At 53.5% G+C, this 19,942-nt stretch overlaps 1 protein-coding gene across 5 annotated transcripts in view; it reads left to right on the top strand.

Annotated features, from left to right (window-relative positions):
* MBOAT2 (membrane bound glycerophospholipid O-acyltransferase 2) overlaps window positions 1-15,831 on the top strand; it is a 67,706-nt gene extending 51,875 nt beyond the window's left edge. For all 5 annotated transcript variants that reach the window (XM_081156500.1, XM_081156497.1, XM_081156499.1 and 2 more), the window contains 9 exons: window positions 1,055-1,110; window positions 2,582-2,636; window positions 6,420-6,603; window positions 7,935-8,127; window positions 8,472-8,575; window positions 9,274-9,338; window positions 10,607-10,739; window positions 12,535-12,686; window positions 14,072-15,831. In XM_081156500.1, the coding sequence (XP_081012626.1) occupies window positions 1,055-1,110; window positions 2,582-2,636; window positions 6,420-6,603; window positions 7,935-8,127; window positions 8,472-8,575; window positions 9,274-9,338; window positions 10,607-10,739; window positions 12,535-12,686; window positions 14,072-14,297 (1,168 nt within the window). In that variant the 3' untranslated portion in view covers window positions 14,298-15,831. The remainder of the gene's footprint in view (window positions 1-1,054; window positions 1,111-2,581; window positions 2,637-6,419; window positions 6,604-7,934; window positions 8,128-8,471; window positions 8,576-9,273; window positions 9,339-10,606; window positions 10,740-12,534; window positions 12,687-14,071) is intronic.
* Window positions 15,832-19,942: the final 4,111 nt, after the last annotated feature.

Raw genomic sequence — 19,942 nt, 5'->3', positions numbered from 1 at the left:
GTTGTAGACAGGACCGACTGTCAAGGACCGAGGTTCAAGGACCCTCTGGCCTGCGACGAATGTCTCTGTGGACGATTTGGAAGGGATGAATGTCCTGCCAGGGTCTAAAGGTGCTGGTGCTGGCCGCGGGTGGCCGTGGACGCCGAGCGGTCCCGCGCTCTGAGCAGCGGGCAGGAGGGGGACAGCGGGGCGGGGCCAGCGGGGCTGGGGGCCCTGGGCCTGCAGCGGGGACTCACCCCTACCTGCGGCCCAAGCACGGCCTCCTGGTCTTATTAAAATTCCAAGAAGTATTAATAAGTCACTTAGCGCTAAGTGTTCTGCAGCACTTCTGTCTGTGAGCTAATGTGCTAGTTGTAAAAACGTACCCTGGTGGCTCTCTTACTTGTCACGTGGTTTTAAAAGTCTTCTTTTCTTAAAAGTGTGCGGGGCTTGTGCGCTTTGGGTGGCTGTCTCCGGGCGTCTTTCACGGGCCCCTGACCCCTGGGGCCTGGCTCCTGGAACCGGGCGGCAGACATGTCCTGTTCTTTCCCTTCCAGTTTTGTCCTGTTCTGTCCCGCATCTTACCCGGCGTCCTGCATTCTGGCGCCCAGTCCCCTCTCCCCAGGCAGCTCGGTTGTGGCCTCTAAGTACAGCCCGAGGCAGCCGGCAGCACAGGGTTTGGAAAAAGGGCCGAGTCAGAGCGGGGTGGGGTGGCGGCCCGTCTGAGGTCTGTGGGGTCCTCCCCCGGCCTCGCATCACCTGGCGCCTGGAGGGCGCGCCTGAGGCCCTGCTCCCAGGTGCCCCGAGGCGCGGCCCCGCCCACGCCCGACCGCGTTTCGGGAGGAGCCCCCCCCCCCCCCCCGTTTGCTCTGCAGAGCGAGGCCCAGCAGCCCTGCCTCCTGCACCTCCCCGAACACGGCAGCCCCCGGGTCTCCCTTTGAAATTCCCTGGAGGTCTTTTTTTTATGTTACGAAAATGTCAGGATTTTGTAGTTGTATAAGCAGAATAAACTTGTCCCTGCATCTGTTCTTTAAAACATACTCTTTTAACGTATTTGTTTTCTGTTTTGTCACAGCCCCATGATGATACTCACCCAGAAGATCACGAGTTTGGCCTACGAAGTTCATGACGGTGAGAATTTAGGAACTGACTTCTCATCGCTGGAAGGGGTCACGCTCAGCGCGTCTGTTCTCGGGGCGTTGCCCTCGCTCCCCGCCGTTCGTGAGAGGGGGGCGGGGGGGCGGTGAGGCAGGGGAAGGAAAGGCCGACGCCTACTTAGGGCTGTTACCGTGTGCGGGTTCTCTGCCGTGTTTCTCCTTAATTTTGCACTCGATTCGGTGACAGAAACAAAGTAAAATAGTGCGATTCAGACACGTGACCCACGTTAGTGGCAATTCAGGATATAAAGGAAATAGACGTTCGGTCTAAATGAAGTTTTCTTAGCTCCTGCTTCACCTCTGTGCTACATGCGTGTTAAAGTTTGAGCAGTTCCCCGCCCTTCCCCCTTCTGCACACACGCACGCGTATTTTTAGTGTAAGAGTTTACAGCTCCACCTTACGTCTCGGGGGAATGACCCCGTGCCATAGGAGGCGCCCGGTCAGGGCCCCGCGCCCTGCGGGTTAGACTCTGGTCCCTCAGAGGCTGGGGGAGCCTCCCCATCAGCCCGCCGTTCGCAGGAGCCTCGGAGCTTCCTAGGCGGCCGCAGCCCCACTGCCTGTGTCGCCCGCCCTGTGCCCTGTGCCCTGTGCCCTGTGCCCTGTGCCCTGTGCCCTGTGCCCTGTGCCCTGTGCCCTGTGCTGGGGAGGACCCTCACGTGCTTTATAAGTGCTGTTTGCATCTTAACCTAGTCTTCTTGTGGCCTTTAAGTTGGGTTTAGGATCTGGCATGTGATGTGTGATCACCTTCACGTCCTCCGGTCTGGGGGAAGCCAGAGGGGCGAGGGGGGCAGGGGCCCAGGTCTCAGGGCTCCAGGGTCCCTTCCGCAGTCCTGATGGTCATTTAAGTCATCCAATAACAGAAACGCTCGAATGCCCCTTTGGAAGAGTCACAGCATTTACTATGAAATAGGTTTGCTGCCCTGGCCGGCTGGGCTCGGTGGTCAGAGCGTCGGCCTGCGGACTGAGGGTCCTGGGTTTGATTCCGGCCAAGGGCATGGACCTGGGTTGCAGGCTGGATCCCCGGCCCCGGTCGATGTTTCTCTCTCCCTCCCCCTCCCCCCTCCCTTTCACTCTCTCTGAAAAAGCAGTGGGGAAAAATATCCTCGGGTGAGAATTTAAAAAAATGAACATGAAAATAAAAAGACATGTTTGCTGTGGGGAATTTCTTCACTTAGTTATAATTTCCTCTAAAGAAAAGTCAAATTAGTTCCCCGACGTGTGCATTCATCTTGCACAGGCCTGGGCGTGTTGGGTGGCTCGAGGGTCCGTGGAGCTGGTGTTGCCATGAGCCAGAAAGGAGCCGATTACCCCAAACAGTTTTATACCCAAACTGGGATCAGAGCATGAATGTCAAATGAGGAAGGCAATGAATGTGTGAGTGGGAAAACACCATTCTTTGGAGAAACCATAATTGATAAAAGTATCTTTTTTTTTTATTTCTCAGGGATGTTCCGAAAAGATGAAGAACTGACCCCGTCGCAGAGAGATTTAGCTGTAAGGTGCGTGCCTCTCGATTGTATTCTGCCCGGGGCACGCGGTACCCACCTGGCCGGGGCGGCCTGGTCATTCGGGAGGCGCTTCCTTCATGGAAGCCACTGGAAGCCTCCTCCCTCGGCGCGCCTCCCTGCCCCCACGCCCCGCCGGCCTGGGCTAGGCGTCCTGTCGAAGGCCCCAGAGCACCCTGACTGTGTCCTCGTTCCGCGTGCACCTCCTGGGTGCCATGAGGCGACCCGCTGCATGTTCAGTCTCCCCCTTGCGGCTCCCTGAAGACGGGAGAGCCCCTGGTCTCCGTGGCGGCCCTGCGGTCGTGCTGAGTAATGATTGCAGCTACACTCTGTGGACCAGCACTCGGCGGCAGGCCCCGGTCAGCTGTGACAGTCACACAGCACGTGGGTGCCGTGCTCTGAAATGCGGGAGACCCAGTCGGGTGTGCTCATCCGTGTGAGGAACTCATTCTGGGCCTGGCTTCTGCTCCGTTCATTGTAGGAACTCTGTTGACTAATTTAAGGAACAGCTTACTTTTTGGAAGGATCTTGACATCATCTAATTAGAGATCAGATACCTGTTTTACGTAAAGAAAAACTTCGGAAGCGCTTGTTTCCTGAAAATCTAGAACCGACGGGCGCGGGCGCGGCTGCCGGCGAAGGAGGCCGCGTGTGTGACCGTAGACAGGCCTCCCCGCGGTGTGCACCTCTGATCCCGGGGAGCCTGTCTTCGGGAGCACCTTCTGTGTTCCCCACCTTTAGAAGTTTCTACTTTGATAGTCCCTAGAGTCGGTCTTTACATGTCAGCACACACACGTGAATGAGCTTCGTTGCGGAGGGGTTAAACTGACCCGGGTTCCGTGATCTCCGTGAGCCTTGGGCTGTCCCAGTGACCACTCATCAGTGGAGACGCAGGTCCCATTTCATCTCTGTCTCTCACAGAGCCACTGGCAAAACCCCAAACCTAGTTCAACTCATTGCTCCACTGTCCGAGGAGTGGGAGAAACCAGAGTGGAAAACGTCCGGTCTCGCCCACTGGGCTCATTTTGAATTTGATGCCCCGGATTTAAAATTATGGTACCATTTGTCACGAGTGACCTAGGGCAGAAACGTAGGCCAACTGCCTTTCTCTTACTGCAAATCCACGCCAGCAAGGCCGGTTAACGGTTTCTGTGAGATCTCTCCCTCACCTGACCTTGACGGCTGACCCTCTCTAACCTGGCTGAGCTCCCACCCTTCCCGCCGGGATTCCCCAGCCCAGCTTTGTTGTTTCCTGCGGGGTCTGCGGTCATCGCTCCCCAGCCGGGCTCCACTTTCCCTCCTGCCCTCTGCAGCCCCCCCGCCCGGCGGGCAGAGGTGCTTTTCATGTGCATGGAGTTGTATTGTCTTCCCCGGACACACATCCTCCCTCGGATCCTTTGAGAAGCGAGAATGAACTGTTCTCTCTTCTGACCACTGCACCTAAGCGCCCGTGGCCCCCACCCTCCCCCGCTCAGTCCCCGGTGACTGCGCAGACCCCGCTCCCCGCCAGGAACACGCCTGCCTTCCCCGAATCACACCCCGGCCCGGGCCTGCTCTGTTTTCCTTCGCAACGTGAATCATCGGCTGATGGTATTTATTTATTTAGATTGTTCCCCTTCCTACCCGAGGACAGAACTTGGTCTTACTGCACCCTCATCACCTAACAGCAGGTCACCGCGGGGCGCGATTGTGCCCCTAGGAGACGCGACAATGTCTGGAGACATTTTTGTCGTCACAAATGGAGGGGGTGGTGTTGACATCGAATGGGTGGAGGCCAGGGACGCTGGAGACACATCCTCCATCCCCACAACAAAGAATTACTGTTAAAAATGTCAGTAACGCTGAGATTGAGAGGCCCTAACCTCGGGCTACACATAGTTGATATCAAATAAGTATTTACGGAAGGACAGAACGAATCTTTCATTTAATGCCATTCATGACGTACATAGCATTATACCTGGCTCTCACTTTAATGGCAGATGTTACCGTTTTCTGCCCCAATCCCTAAATGACTCGTCCTTTAGGATGTGACCGTTGAGCCAGAAATTATTTTCAGCAAATTTCGTGGTTGAGAACTATCTCCCGTCCTTGCGAATTGTGATACATAGTTTGACTTGGTGAGATTGGGCTGAACTTGGACAAGTTGGCATCGGCTTTGGTCTTGGAATCATTGGCATGGACAATGGAGCTCTGTTGTGGACGCACAAGGAGGCCCTTTGTGAGGGTGGTGGCAGGGCGCGGCCCGGTGCTGGAGGGCCGGGCAGGGGGCGGGCTCAGCATGAAACGGGACTGCGGGGGGACGCTGCTGGGGACCTTTCCCTCTGATCAGCTGGGAGCCCTCCAGAGAAAATGCTCACGGCTCAAAACACTTGGAGAGGCAGACAAGTGATTGTGAGGAAACTAACAGGGAGCCCTGGTTAGGCGGCGGCCCAGCTGGTGCCAGGTGGGCAGGGAACACTGCTTTCTCTCTGCTCGTTTTTTATAAAAATATGTCTGAGGGGTTCTGTCCCCTGCCCCTGGCCCCACAGAGTGTTTGTGCTTTTTCAGGGGACAGCTCGTTCTAGAGAGAAAGGAGGGACGGTAACACGCCCGAGAGCCTGCTCCCTGCTCCCAGGCGTAGCCCTTTTATTTATGATGATTTATATCAGTGGACAGCAGAATCGATACATGGAGCCGGTTCTCAAAAATTAACTCATTTACATGATGGTATATCTAGTCTGCGGAGTCTCCTGTGTCACTAACCAGTGTTTACCTGGCACCCGCACTGAGAACTAACATGCTTGGTAGACTTTAGGCGACATGTGCCGTTGGGGCTTGACCTCGAAGCATTAAAAATGTTGGGAGACAGCCTCGATTTCCTCTCTCTCTCACCCACGCCCAGTCCGTTAGCAAACCCACGGCTGCCCTGCGGGCTGTGCACGGATGCCCCCCCCCCCCCCCGAGCCAGGGCGCCTCCTGCCTGGCCTTCCACCCCCACCCTTGCCCTGTCCGCACACAGGGGCTGTGGTTCTTTTGAGACAAGGGTATTGAGACGCCTGCTGTAGGTTTCCTTCGCCTGCAGGATAAAGCCCTGGGTGTCCCCCATCTCGGCTCCCGCCGCCTCCCTTCTCCTCTGCCCTGGTCCCGTCTGCTCCGGCCTCCCAGGCCCCGGGGCTGCCCACATGCCCCAGCCCAGGGGTTTGGCATCACCGGTCCCTCTGCCTGGGACCCTTGTCCCCGAGAGTCACTCGATTCCCTCTCTCACTTCCTTCGGGTCTCTGCTCAAAGCCGTCCTGTCTGAGAGGCCTCCTCTGCCTTATTACTATAACAGCATAGCCCCTTCTCTTCGTAGTGCTTAGCAGCTCTGGGAATATTTTATACATTCTTGGTGTGTTTCCCGCAGCTCTTAGCTCAACTCTGTGCGTGCAGGTTCTCTGTTCACTGCGGTATCTAGACGCTGGCGCGTGTGAGCGCGTAGTAGGTGCACACGGACGTTTTAAATGAGCGAATGATTGACCGGTGGGGGTGGCTCTTTCTGCCAGGCCTTGTCCATGCAGGTTTCTCTCGTGAGGAATTTGCAGTTGCTCATAGGGATCTGCGTGCAGGCTCTTTTGTCCAGAGCTGCTGCTGAGCACGACTGTGTCCTGGTCTTTCAGGATCCTTATTGTGTGGAAGCAGGTGGAAAATAAAGCTTGTTTTATGTGGGACGTGGCGGGAGCGGCGAGGGGGAAGGCGGTGGTTCTCGCCGAGTTTCCCGAGAGCGCCGGTCGCGTCTCACAGCTGCTGTCGTTCACGCAGGCGTATGCCCAGCCTCCTGGAGTATTTGAGCTACAACTGCAACTTCATGGGCATCCTGGCCGGCCCCCTCTGCTCCTACAAGGACTACATCACCTTCATCGAAGGCAGGTCGTACCACGGGACACAGTCAGGCGGGAGCGGCAGAGGAGAACCGCACTGCGAGAGGGCAGAGCCGTCTCCGAACGTAAGAGCTCGAGGGTCTCCCGGCCTTACCGCACGTACTGATTAGTCCTGCGCCTTTAACGATGCCAGTGTTTCCAGGTTGCGAATGCACCCGTCTGCTCCTTTAAACATATTTTGCACGCTCTGGCGGGTAGCTCAGTCGGTTACGGTGTTGTGTCCCGACACGCCAGGGTTGCTGGTTCAATCCCCGGGCAGGGCACACGCAAGAGTCACCGGTGAGGCATCAGTAAGTGGAATATACACATTTTTTTTTTTTTTTACAAGAGAAATGACTCCTTTCCCAGCACGTAGTAGGGATGCTCGGTGGAAATACAATCGTGATAGAACAGAAATAGGTAACTTGGGAAACTGCCGATCTCCTTCCTGGGAAGAATGCTTTAGAGCGATGGATGTTCCCCTTCTCGTGGGACTGAGCCAACCCGGTTTTCCAGGGTTTTCCTACCCAGACTTTAGGTTCCAGCAGATTCAAACTGTTCTCTCCCCCTGCTCTCCCCTCTCTCCCTTGCCCGTTGGAACCTGTCCCCTTTAAAGACCTACTTCCAATGGCACCGCCTCTAAGAGCCGCTTTCCGACCCCAGCAGTGGAGGCAGAGCAGCAGCTGACACTCTGAGCGCGCGTCCCCCGGGCCGGGCGCTGTCGTGGGCGCAGTTACTCGGCCCTCCCGGCGGTCCCCTGAGGTTGGTCCTCTTAGTCTCGCCATTTCACGGACAAGGAAACCGCGACTCCGAGGCTCAGGTCGGCAGTGGGAGCTTAGGGGGCGCAGGCCCCTCGCCCGAGCAGTCTTCACGCCCTCCGAGCCGCATGCGGGGCCCCCGGAACCGCGGAGGAGCTGCCCTGTCAGGAAGGGCCGTGGGCTTCGTGCGGGCGAGCGCCCTGCGGGATCCATCTGGCGGAACCTAAAAGTCCCACGAGAAGGTTGATCAGAAAGTCTAAGGGACACTAAGAGGGGGCTCGCGTGTGTCTCAGAACGAGGGGCTGGGAGCAAGGACCGGCCTCCTTTCCAAGTCACTGCAGACAGAGGGTGAGCGGGGAATGGCGCTCCTCCCTCCAAAGCTCTCGCTTCTCTCTCCTGCTGTGTGGCTCACTGTGCTCCAGGCCAAAAAGGTGCTATTGTCTTCATGTTCCCGGTTACTGGCTCAGGGTTCATCGAAAAACCCTGCATCCAACTAGGCTGAGCTTCGGACTCGAGAATGGGTGCATTTAGGTCCCTCCCACTGACCGTTTTGTGTCCCCAGGCCGAGCGCTTACCCTTTTAGAGGCCCCACGGCCGCCGAGCCAGGGAAGGACGTCGCAGGGCGGGTTAGGCGGTGACGCCCTGTCTCGTGCTTCCAGGCGGCGGTCGTTCAGAAGCTCCTGGTCTGTGGACTCTCCTTATTGGTTCACTTGACCGTCTCGAACGCATTCCCTGTGGAGCACAACATCGACGAGCATTTTCAAGCTACCGCTTCGTGGCCGACAAAGGTTATCTATCTATATGTCTCTCTTTTGGCTGCCAGACCCAAATACTATTTTGCATGGACGTTAGGTGAGTAACGCGGGAACAAACGGACTTTTCTGTTAATGTGTTGAAGTGTCCCTTGCCTTACGCGTAGCCATGAGGGTGCCCTCTTGAGGACATAGAGTTAAGGACCCGCTAGAAAAATTAGGGTCGTTCATACAGGAGAAACGGACCTCATAGCTCATACCCAGAACATGAGGATATATCCTAAAAACTGGATCGAAGCCCATTTTATTAGATTAAAGTGAGAATAAATCCATTTTTACTGTTTAAGAGTAAACGGTGATATATATGATAACATACGCCTTCTGGGGAAACAAGGCAGACTGTTCCAGAGGCTCTTAACACTGTTCCCCCTTTGCTCCCTACAGCTGATGCTATAAACAACGCCGCGGGCTTCGGTTTCAGGGGATATGACAAAAACGGGGAAGCTCGTTGGGACCTAATTTCCAATTTGAGGATTCAGCAAATAGAGGTTGGTCAATCATTAAGAAGTTAGTTACTGTAACTAACTTGAAGTAGCATAGTTTGCTGTCCTCAGTTGTGATGTGATGTCCGAGAGAGGTACTGAAGGATTTTTAATAATAATTGAACCAGTACCAAGGCTGCCTCTGGGATGGGGGGCAGCTTTAGCGGGAGGGGCTGAGTGAGGGGCCGGGAGGGTGGGGAGACGGGGCGGGCCCACCTTGCAGGGGTGGCCAGGTGGGGGGCGGGCCCACCTTGCAGGGGTGGCCAGGTGGGGCCGGAATTCCGAGGAGCCAGGGAGGGGTGGCTGAAGGGCATGGCTCCAGGGAACGAGTATCCTATAGGAACGACCCTAGTTTTTCTAGTTGGTCTTTAACTCTACATCCTTGAGAGGACGTCCGTCCTCAGGAGAGAGCCCTTTGCTGACTCTGTCGGGAGTTTCTCGGGGATAATCCCAGGGCACCCCTGTAAATGTTAACATACAAGAGAAGAGGGCGGGAATCCTTTACCTCGTCCCTCTGCCCTACAATACACCCCCCCCCCCCCAGGGCCTGATGTTACCATGTCGGAAAAGCAGGACTCGTACAGAAACCCCTCCACTACCATCATTGTCAAGCTCACTTATTTTTAGCACAGCAACACGTTATTACTTACATTAAAAACTTTGTGGTTTTGTTGGGCAGAGAAAAAAGTCCCTTTGTGTTTCAGATGTCAACAAGTTTCAAGATGTTTCTCGATAATTGGAATATTCAGACGGCTCTTTGGCTCAAAAGGTAGGTTCCTTCGCAGACACTCTTCAGCGGCCCCCTGGCAGCTGGTACCCGAGGTCGGGCTGCACTGAGCTCAGGCTCCTGGTTAATGAGCAGCGTGCTGAGTGACATGGGGCCTGGCACTCACCAGGGAACACGGGTGACATCCCACAAGGCCGGGCTTTCATGGCGGCCGTCGCTGACCCCTTTTCCGGCCCCCGACGGCCTCTGCCGAGCGTCCCCCCCCTCCTGCTCTCATTCATGGGAGAGTCGGTCAGACAGGATAAGTGAGGGGACAACCCCTGTACGCATGCGCTGGACTTTCCAGTTTGAAAGTATTTCAGTTCAGCAGATCCTTCGATGTTGGGCACAGGGTGAGACAAACACCGAGCTCCTGCAGGTCACAGCCTTGTGACAGACACAGCAGAGCCCTCTGCAGGTGCGTCCCCTGCAGTGAGAACAAGGGGGGGAGCAGGGACAGCAAGGCACCGGGGAGGCGGGGCTCCCCAGGGATCTGCCCGGCGGACCCCGGGGGTGAAGGCGGCTCAGGAGGAGCAAGGGTCACAGAAGACGAAGTGAGGAAATGGCTCGGGGACCCCCGAGGTTCCGCCTCGCTGTTCCCGGGGAGATAGTGCCCTGCGTCGAATTTCTTTCATGGCTGCCCTGTGCCGGGCCCTGGGCACGAGCCTCCCCTCGTGATGCCCTTTACCGGAGGTCGTCTCCCTCGAGATGCCCAGACTGCGTGCGACCCTCGCTCGCTGCCGCCTGGCCGTCTCCCCGGCGGCTGCAGAGCTCCCGGGCTGATCCCGTGTTACCTGTGCCGTTCTGCTCAATTTTGAGTTTGATGCCTTAGGAGCATCTTGTTTCCCTCCGAGTTCCCTAAAGAAAACTCTAGACTAAGCCCACTCGTCGGAAAGAAGAGTGTTATGGGCTCTGTTGAGAGGTCTTAATGTTACTAACGAGAATTATAAAGTAGCATAAAATGAAAATAACTTGAACCATAGTTACTTTTGTAACTGGTTTCTTTTGTAACCAGTATAGACTCCCAAACACCAGCGTGACCCCTTGAGCTGTGACAGGTACCAGCAAGAGGATGGGAATTAAACTTAGTTTCCTGAACTTGACACTGTACAGCAGGGATGTCCCTGAGCTCGCAGGTTATGTTGTGGCCTCAGAGACTCGCTTTTGTTCCCCTGGTTCCCCTGAGTCCTCTCGGGCGGTAGAGGAAGGACTGTCGCGGGCTTTACGCGGCCTAATCACCCGCTTGTCCCCGTGCTTCTCACGGTTCCTAGGGTGTGTTACGAACGCGCCACCGTGAGTCCGACGGTCCAGACGTTCATCCTGTCTGCCATCTGGCACGGGGTGTACCCAGGATACTACCTGACGTTTCTGACCGGAGTGGTGATGACACTGGCCGCGCGAGCGGTAAGTGCCGGGAAATCCCTCTCGCCCCTCACGCGGCCCTTCAGCGGGCGCAGGGGCGGGCGCGCTGTGCGGTGACCGCCGGGCTGTGCAGTGACCGCCGGGCTGTGGGGTGACCGCCGGGCTGTGCGGTGACCGCCGGGCTGTGGGATGACCGCCGGGCTGTGGGGTGACCGCCGGGCTGTGCGGTGACCACTGGCTCCTGGAAGCGGTAACCTGTGGGCGCTGGTTCCAGGGGCGAGGGGGCTGCGGACAGGCCTGACCACGCAGACGGGCCCCCCCCCGGCTCTTCGGGGTATTGGCCTGGCTGGGACCTGGAGAAGCATTTTGGGAAAGAGTTGAGCAGTTAGGTTGGTGGTGTGGGTGAGAAGAGAAGAGGGACACTTGAGTGTGAGGCCTTGAGAGTCCGTCGGAGGAAAGTGACGTGACAAAGGCGGTGTTGGGACAAGCTTGTGTCCCTTACAGGAAAGGTGGCTTCTTGAACACACTGGCAGGTGTTTGCTGCGTTCAGCGGTGAGGTCTGGGGGGGGTGAGGGAAATGCCAAGAAGGGCTGGCTAAGGGCTGGGCCTCCTCATAGTTTGGGGTCTAAGTGGGGGCCTGAGGTGTGTGTGTGTGTGTGCATGCATGCATGTGTGCGTGTGCATGTGTGTACACGCGTACGTAACCACAAAGCATACGTGACAGAGTCTGTGGGTTTACAGGCAGCAAGTCCCAGAGGGGAAAGGAGTCTGTTCTGGCTGGTCCACTGGAGTTGACCTCAGTAGGACGCGCGGTCGGACTTGGGCTTGGGAAGATGGAAGCTATTTCATTAGTGAGAGCAATGGGGGAAAGTGGCCGTCTAGGCACGGAAATGACACTAGGAGGATTCGGTTTGAAAGTGCGTGACAGGTACCTGTGGCTGAGGCAGGAAGTTCGTGGGCGCGTACATAGCGCGTAAGTGAGGAACAGTCCGGAAGAGCAGAGGAAGGGAAGCGGGCGGTCACAGGAGAGCCTGGGCCCGGCCGGGGCAGAGCCTGGTCCTAGGCGGGCAGAGGGAACAGGGCGGCAGCTGCTGTGGCAGGCGCCCCGGCCCCCTCTGGCCACTCGGGAGGATGGTCTCTGGACGCTCCGCTCAGCAGGGGCGCGTCACCTCGGAGAGACTCACCTGGGTCCTCGCAGCCGACCTCCGGGAGCAGCAGGCGGGAGGAGCCGGGACACAGCACAGAGACAAGACTTTTGGTTAAATCTACACATGTTAAAACAGATGTTCTAGAAGCTAAGAGCATTAAAACAGTGATATTAGAAAACTTTTTTTTCCCCCATAGGATTTAAAAAAAATCCTCACCCAAGGATATATTATTAATTATTATTATTATTACTGATTTTAGAGAAACAGGAACGCAGAGAGAGAAACATCCCTCGGTTGCCCCCCTTGTGCACTGAGACGGGGATCAAACCCACCACCGGGGCGTGTGCCCTGCCCGGGAATTGAACCCGCAGCCTGTTTTGGGAGGCCCGTCCCAGCTTCCGGTAATGGACAGATAACCAGCCGCAGCTGCGAGTGGCCCGGTCATTTACTTGAGAGCTCGGTGCCGTGACCAGGAGAGGGAGGGGCCGCGTCGCCGCCCGGTCGCCGGGGGCAGCGTTACTATGAAGAAACGGAAAACAGGGTCAGCTTGACGTGGAGACTGTGCTTTACCAAAAATGACTTAAGGAGCTATTTTTAACTTTTTGGGGAAATTTTTAGTTTTAATACAACCTGAAATCTACAGAAAAGTGGCAAAGAATCCCTGAAGCCTGCGTTTCTCTCTATTTCAGATGAGAAATAACTGCAGACACTATTTCCTCAAATCCCCGCAACTTAAACTGCTGTACGACGTGGCCACGTGGATGGCGACGCAGGTGGCCGTGAGTTACACCGTGGTGCCGTTTGTGCTGCTCTCCGTGAGGCCGTCCCTCGCGTTTTACAGGTGAGCGCGGCCCTTCCGGCGCGGGGGCCCCTCATTTTCGCAGGACGCCCCGAGCTGTCGGGCGCCGTGGAAGGGGGCGCCGGGGCCTCCTTCCCGGCCTAGGCGCGTGGCCGGGCGAGTCCCCCGGTCCTCGGACGAGGGGCTGAGTTAGAGAAGCGCCGGCCGGCGGTCCCTCCTCGGACCCCGCGGCGGGCGACTGGGAAGAGGGGGGCTGGTCTCGGCGGGGAGTCATTCTCTCCATCTCTTCAATCGGAAGAGCATAGATTGATTAAGTTTCATTTACCTGTTTTGGCGTCACTCCGTCTTTTATGTTTCATCGGCCCTCTGCCGTCCCTGTCGTAGAAATTACTTGAATTTGGTACTTTATTTATCTCACGCCTCTCCTCCCCCACGGGTGATACCTTTACGACCCAAACCTTTATTCTCCCCGAATTCCCCCACTGTCCTACACGTAGGAGGGACAGCACGGCTGTGGGGTCCGCCGTGTCGGATAAGCCTGCGGGAAGACACGCAGCCGCTCCTGCTGAAATGCCCTGTAACAGAGTCGTTCCACGTTTTTTGGTTTTTTTTTTTAAATATATCCTTATTGATGTCAGAGAGAGGAAAGGAGAGGGAGAGAGAGAGACAGAAACATCAATGATGAGAGAGTCATTGATCGAGCCCGCAACCCGGGCATGTGCCCTGACCGGGACTCGAACCCCGATCGCCTGGACCCCAGGCCCACACTCAGCCGCTGAGCCACGCCGGGCCGGGCTCCACGTTTTCCAATGTGATTGAGCTGCTTGAATTTCCCCAGGCTCCTCCCAACCCGTCACTTCGACTTAGAGCTGTAGGAGGAGTTCAGGTCCCGTTTGGCCTATGTTTCATCTGGGGAATGAGACTTCTGAACGTATTTTTAATAGCGTGACATTTCCTTATTGCACAACAATAACCGTCAAGTGGCAGCATTGCTGATCGGTCACTCGCTTCCCGAGACTCCGTGTAACTTAACTAGGGACAGTAGCCGGCAGGAGCGGCCCGAGCAGGGACGTCTCTGCCACCCCCCGCTGTCTGCTCGCTCCGTGTGTCCTTCTGCGAGTAGCTGGAGAGGCTACTCTCGGGTCGCCGCAGCTGCTAACGGTGCCTTTTCGTCGTGGGTCTATTTGGCCGTGGCCTCGCGACCCTTACAGAGGAACGAATGCCACGTGATGGCTGCTCGCAGGCTTCCAATCGGCCTTCTAAGCTCCCCGGGCGCACTGTCGGGGTTTCGTCTCAGGGTGGGGCGGGGTGGCTGAGAGAATCGCCTGGTAAATAAACACATCCTAAGGGGGGGGCATGTGGCATGCGGACGGATGTACGGTTATTAAAGGTTGTTATTGATCCACATTTAATCTTTTCCCTTTTAGCTCCTGGTATTACTGCCTTCACATTATTGGTATCTTAGTATTATTGTTGTTACCGGTGAAAAAAACTCAAAGAAGAAAGAACACACATGAAAACGTGCAGCTGTCGGGATCCAAAAAGTTTGATGAAACAGGACATGCGTCGGGACAGAATAGTTTTTTCACGACAAACAATGTGTGCAACCAGAACCAAGACATAGCCTCTAGACATTCGCCGCTAAAGCAGTGATGGGAACATGCTCGGCAGCTGTGTTTTCTGTTAACAGCGACCGATCTTAGCACCTTCTCACGGGGTTTGGGTTTGCTTGAAAAGAGAGTAGGTGGTGGGGGAGCCGGGCTGTTGCTGTAGGGAATTTCCTGTGTCCCTGATTGGAAACGGGAGTTAAAGAGCCCCTCCCATGCCATGTCCCCGGGGCCGCGCCTTATAGAAAATAGTTCCAGGATTTCGACGGGCACTCAGGACCTCAGCATATGTCCGCAGGGTCATCTGTGCGCCCTGTTGCTGAATGTACGCTGTGTATCCCAAGGCACCGCGGAGGCCGGAAAAGAATTGTGTCAATCCGGACCATCGAGAGAAATGAACTTTTCCAAATGAATGTCTTGCCTTAAACCCTCTATTTCCTAAAATATTGTTCCTCAATGGTATTTTCAAGTGTGACATTGTGAGGACTCTATGTCAATATTCCGTGTGATGTGCTGCAAAGGAGTTCTGGGGACGTCTGAGACAGGGTGTTTAAGAGTGTGGCTGCTTTAAAAACGCAATAAACATCTCAGTATTCGAAGGGTTTTCTGAAAGTATCTCGAATGACTATAGTACAGAGTGAATTTGTCAACAGCACGGATGCCAAGTTATAGGTAGCTTATTTTCCTGGAGAGTTTAACTACCTTGTGTCAGCCAGAGGGCCCTCCAAGGAAGAATTTCTTAAACGTAATTAAAGATCGGTAATGCGATACTTGAAGCTTGTTTTCTTACGAAAGAGAGAGAGAAGATGATGAAGGCAGGCAGCAGGCGTGAAGGAAGACAGGCCCGTGTGGCGGGGCCTGGAGCCAGTGGCAGACACAGGAGGCGCGGCGCACGGGGCGGGGACCAGGTGCTGGGCGGAAGCACATTCACCCTTATTTATCTGAGTTTTTGTGACATGTAAGACGTAAAAGTTTAATAACTTTTTAGTGTGCTGGACTCTTCAATGAGATCTGTCAAGCGTAAATGATGTAGAATTATAAAAGGGCTATGAGAATAATAGTGGCAGCTGGCTCGAAGGCTTGGAAAGAGAGACCGCCGAGGGAGGCTGCTGTCGGGCTGGTCGCTTTCTCCCCCTTGACAGTTTAATTCATATTTGGGAAGGTTTTAGGGAAATGAAAACTTAATGTCCTTGGGTCTGAGCCACGTTTTTAGAGAATACTATAAATTAGTTTCCAAACTCTTAACTTCTCACATTAAAATTTTGCTGTTAATACTTGTTAATGAGTGTTCGATTCTGTAAGTAGAAACATGTGCTTTTATCTCCCGGGCCATTTTCCCCACAATGAGCTCGCCTCGAGTCCCGAGCATCTCCGGGAATCCCAGCCTCACGATGCTGCGGTAGCCGAAAGGGGCGAGTGGCCGAGATGCGGCCTGGTCAGGGCCTCGGCCACGGACCCCTCGGCGGGGCTGGGAGCCAGCCGGGCGGGCAGGGGCCTCCGGACTGCACCTGCGTTTGACCAACCTCTTGTGGGATTTATTTTCTTTTTGCCTTAAATTATTTAATGAAATGCGAATTGTCTATCTCTGGTAAGTCTCTCTTTTTTATTTTTGTCATTAGTCAACTTTCAAATGAAGTTAAGAACAGAGCAGCCACCCTGCCTTCGCGATGTATTTCGTTTAAAGGAGAGCAAGCATACTTGGAACTTTTGAGGCCCTAATCAGCAAAAATATCAATGTGTCTTTTTAGAACTTTAGAAACATGAGAGTGTTTGTTTGTGTGAAACGTGTCCATTTTTTTTTTTTAAATATATCTTTATTGATTTCAGAGAGAGGAAAGGAGAGGGAGAGAGAGAGACAGAAACATCAATGATGAGAGAGCCACTGATCGAGCCCACAACCAGGCATGTACCTGGCCGGGAATCGAACCCCGATCGCCTGGATCCCAGGCTGACACTCAACCGCTGAGCCACGCCCGGCCGGGTGAAACATGTCCATTTTTCTAAAGGTGACTTTTCCCACCGGAGGAGGTCAGCCAGGCCCCGTTACCTCCCGGGGAACAGCAGGTGGCCGAGGAATCCCCTTTCCCGTGCTTGGCTTGGAGCTGGCTGTGCATCCTGAGAGGATGGACAGTAATCATGGCAAGTACCTGCCCCCAAATCTCCTCAGTTTAATTAATGCTGCAGGGAATCTGGTCATGATTAAGAAAAAGTGAACAAGTTTAGAATTTACAGACAAGTCTAGGCATGTCATTAGTGGAAGCAAGAAAGGTTAATGAAACTTTTTTTGTTCAGCCTATTTAGCTGTTTACAAACAGTCACCACTTGTTCCTATTCCCTGACTGTATTTTATTTCTCAGCCTGTGAACCTAAGATCACTGTTACCTCCTGCTCAGTGACTATAATCATAGAGCTACCACGGTGAAAACAAGATAATTGATGGACGTTCCAGTTACTTAGAAGATATACTGATTTTCATGCCCGTAGATCAGGGGTGGGGGACTTTTTTCCTGCCAAGGGCCATTTGGATGTTTATAACGTCATTCGTGGGCCATACAGAATTATCAGCTTAACAATTAGCTATGCCCTGGCTGGTTTGGTTCGGTGGTTAGAGCATCGGCCCGAGGACTGAAGAGTCCCGGGTTCAATTCGGGCCAAGGGCACGTACCTCGGTTGTAGGCTCGAGCCCCACCCTGGTCCGGGCGCATGCAGGAGGCAACGAATCGATGCGTCTCTCTCTCATTGATGTTTCTCTCTCTCTCTCCCTTCCACTCTGAAAAGCAATGGAAAAAAGATCCTCTCGTAAGGATTTAAAAAAAAAGACTTATGGGGGAAAAAAAGGCTCCTAGATTTATTGAATTTCGAGTCCCACCTGTGGCTGCCTTGGGCCAGACCAAATGATTTTGGCCTGTGGGCCGGATGTTCCCCACCCCTGCCCTAGATCAACTTAGGTGGGGGTGTTTTTTTTGCGGGGTGGGGTGGGGTGGTATGTCGGGCTTTTTGGATAGCTTTTCTCTAATTTTAGAGAAATTTATTTTATTTTCCGTTACATATATTGGGGTTAATTTTGGAGACATAATCACAAGGGTGTCATTTAGAAGAAAAACTGAAGGGATGATTCCAGTTCCCAAGCTGGCCTTTCTCCAGAAGACACTTCTGTGCTCTGTGAAGTGAGTCGATCCACCTGGAGCGTTGTGGGATCGGCACCCCACTTCCGGAGGAGACCCCGAGGCGGCCTCGGCCGCTGTTAGCTCACTGTGAGCAGAGGGCGAGTCCCCGGGGCACGCTGGCAGCTTTTTCAGTCACAAACAGGATTCAGGGCATATCTATATTATTTCTCCCCTTTTCTGCATCATGAGACCACCGGAGGTGATCACTCAGTATCGTATTTATACTTTTGGTTAATTATTGTACCGCTCAGATAAAAGGAGCAAAAGTAATTATTCCTCTCGCTTTTGTTTTCTTGGGACAGTAACAGTTGTTTTAATTTGAGGTATCTCAGCTGTCTCCATTTTACAAGTGGCTTATTCTCGGTTTTTAAAATAAGCATTTTTAAAATGTATCTTTATTGTTGAAAGTATTACAGATGTCCCCTTCCCCCTCCACTGACCCGCTTCCACCCCCTCCCCAGGCGTTCACTGCACTATTGTCTGTGTCCGTGGGTTATGCGTTTTTTATTGGAACTTGGGATAATTGGGGAAATTTATTGAGCTTCTAAAACGTCCCGCATACTAGTGGTTTCCAAAACGCCCAGCCACCACCTGTGCCGCCGCAGTGCTTCGTGTGAGAAGTGTTTTTGTTTCTGATCCCAGCCCTGTGTGACATCACACACAGGGTTTCCCCAGGTGCCAGTTCTGAGCAAAGTTTACATTGAGAAGGGTGGTTCTAGAAGCCAAGGCGGCTCCCACTGAGGCCCTAATGATGGGGGGCCGGGGGGACCCGGAGCGACCGGTGGCTCGTCTTTAGTGAGCCTGTGACTCGGACAGGCGCCTGCTCTGGACCAGAGCAGCTTCATGAGCCCAAAGGGTCAGTTCTCAAAGTTGTGGCCGGTTGTGTGTGTGATGAGTGGAAGTGTGAGCAGGATCTGTAAGAGTCACGGCGAGGGCAGGGTCACAGTCGGGGTTACTGTCAGGGTCACAGTCAGGGTTACTGTCTTCAAAGCCCTGACTTTTCACAAGGTTTTCGGTGGCAGCAGAGGAAAACCTTTGAAGCATTAACTCGGAAGGTGGCCCTTAAAATGAGTCTTTCATAACGAAATTGCCTCCTGCCGGAGAAAAAGTTTTCCTTTATCTCTCTCTGGCTTTGTGTGTTCTGTTTGTGCTTGTAAAACTGAAGATATATGCTAAAAATAGTTTATACAAATTACCAACTTTCCTGGCTTTCCCACTATATAACTGCTCAAATGTTATTTCATTCAAAGGTATTTAAAACGTTTAATTTAGTTACAACTTATTTTAAACTCCAGAAAAATTAAAATGTTTGCCATTTAAATAATTATTAAATTGATGCTTTAATCTGAGGACTGGCTTACACTTAGGACAAAAGCCTTTCCTATTTAAAATTTTGAATATTCATGAACAGCTCTGGACATTTATACTTTTTTGTTTGTTTGTTCCCTTATTACAAACTGTTCAGAATGATTAGTTGATTGGTTTTAAGAGTTTCACATTATAACCGAAAGGAAAACATCACTTGAGGGAAGAATTGTTTCCAAATGTTATTGCTGTCGGCAAGTGATGTGTCCAGAGTTTGAGACATAACCAGCATTTGTGGGGCTTCAGCCATCAGAAGTGGAGCACCTCGGGCTTAGCGCGGGCGCCGAGTCCTGAACCTCGCTGAGATGCCACCTGCCCGCCCTCCAGGCCCCGGGCAGCTGCTGCCCCTCCGGCCCGGGCTCTGCTCGCAGCCTCTCCCGCAGCCGGGAGTGTATCCGGCCTGGTCCCGACGCTCAACGGAAAGACTTGCATTTAAAAGAAGAAATTCCAGTCAAATTTGGGTTTGAAAGATTAGAATGTAGGGGGTGTCTCCAGAATTTTTCTGCAGCACCTGGCGCTCAAATCTATTTACAGCAGCTCTCATTACGGGAGAAAATTGGAAGTGAAGCTCCCCTGGTGGTGTTTGTAGGAGCCCCTACTATCCGTGGCCAAGCTGCACTTAGAGGCTCTTGTACAGAGGATGCGGCCGATTCCATTCCGATGGATGGGCTGCTTCATCATGTTTTCATATGCTTTAAAATATTTATTTTAATAGGCTTTTAAACATTATGGGACCCCAGTGAAGAACCGATGAGCTCTCCAGGCCGTTCATTGGGGAGACTCTGAAACAGCCTAGAGACAGGTTTTTATGCCGACTAATCTGCCTTTAAAATGGATTATAACTGTCTTCGTACACCTTTTATAAAGCAAATGAACAAACAACGCTGACCCCCCCCCCATGTTCTATAAATACTGGTAAGAAGATCCATGCAAACCGTCTTGAGCTCACTCGGTGACGCAGGGCCACCTCTCAGTCATTGTTATCAGATTTTGCTGCTATAAAAAGAAATGGAAATGTAATGAAAAACCAAAAGTTACAGAATAACAGCCGTAGGATGACTAACCCTTTTCTGAATACCGTGTTGGAGATGGAAACAGTGACTGGCTGCCGTCTTCTGGAGTCCTAAATGACAGGGTCCTGCCGTCTCTATTCTGGGGT

Source organism: Miniopterus schreibersii, assembly GCF_964146895.1.
Source record: "Miniopterus schreibersii genome assembly, chromosome: 13".
NCBI lineage: Eukaryota > Metazoa > Chordata > Mammalia > Chiroptera > Miniopteridae > Miniopterus > Miniopterus schreibersii.
The sequence above is the reverse complement of the archived record's forward strand: the minus strand, read 5'-3'. Positions and strand labels throughout refer to the sequence as shown.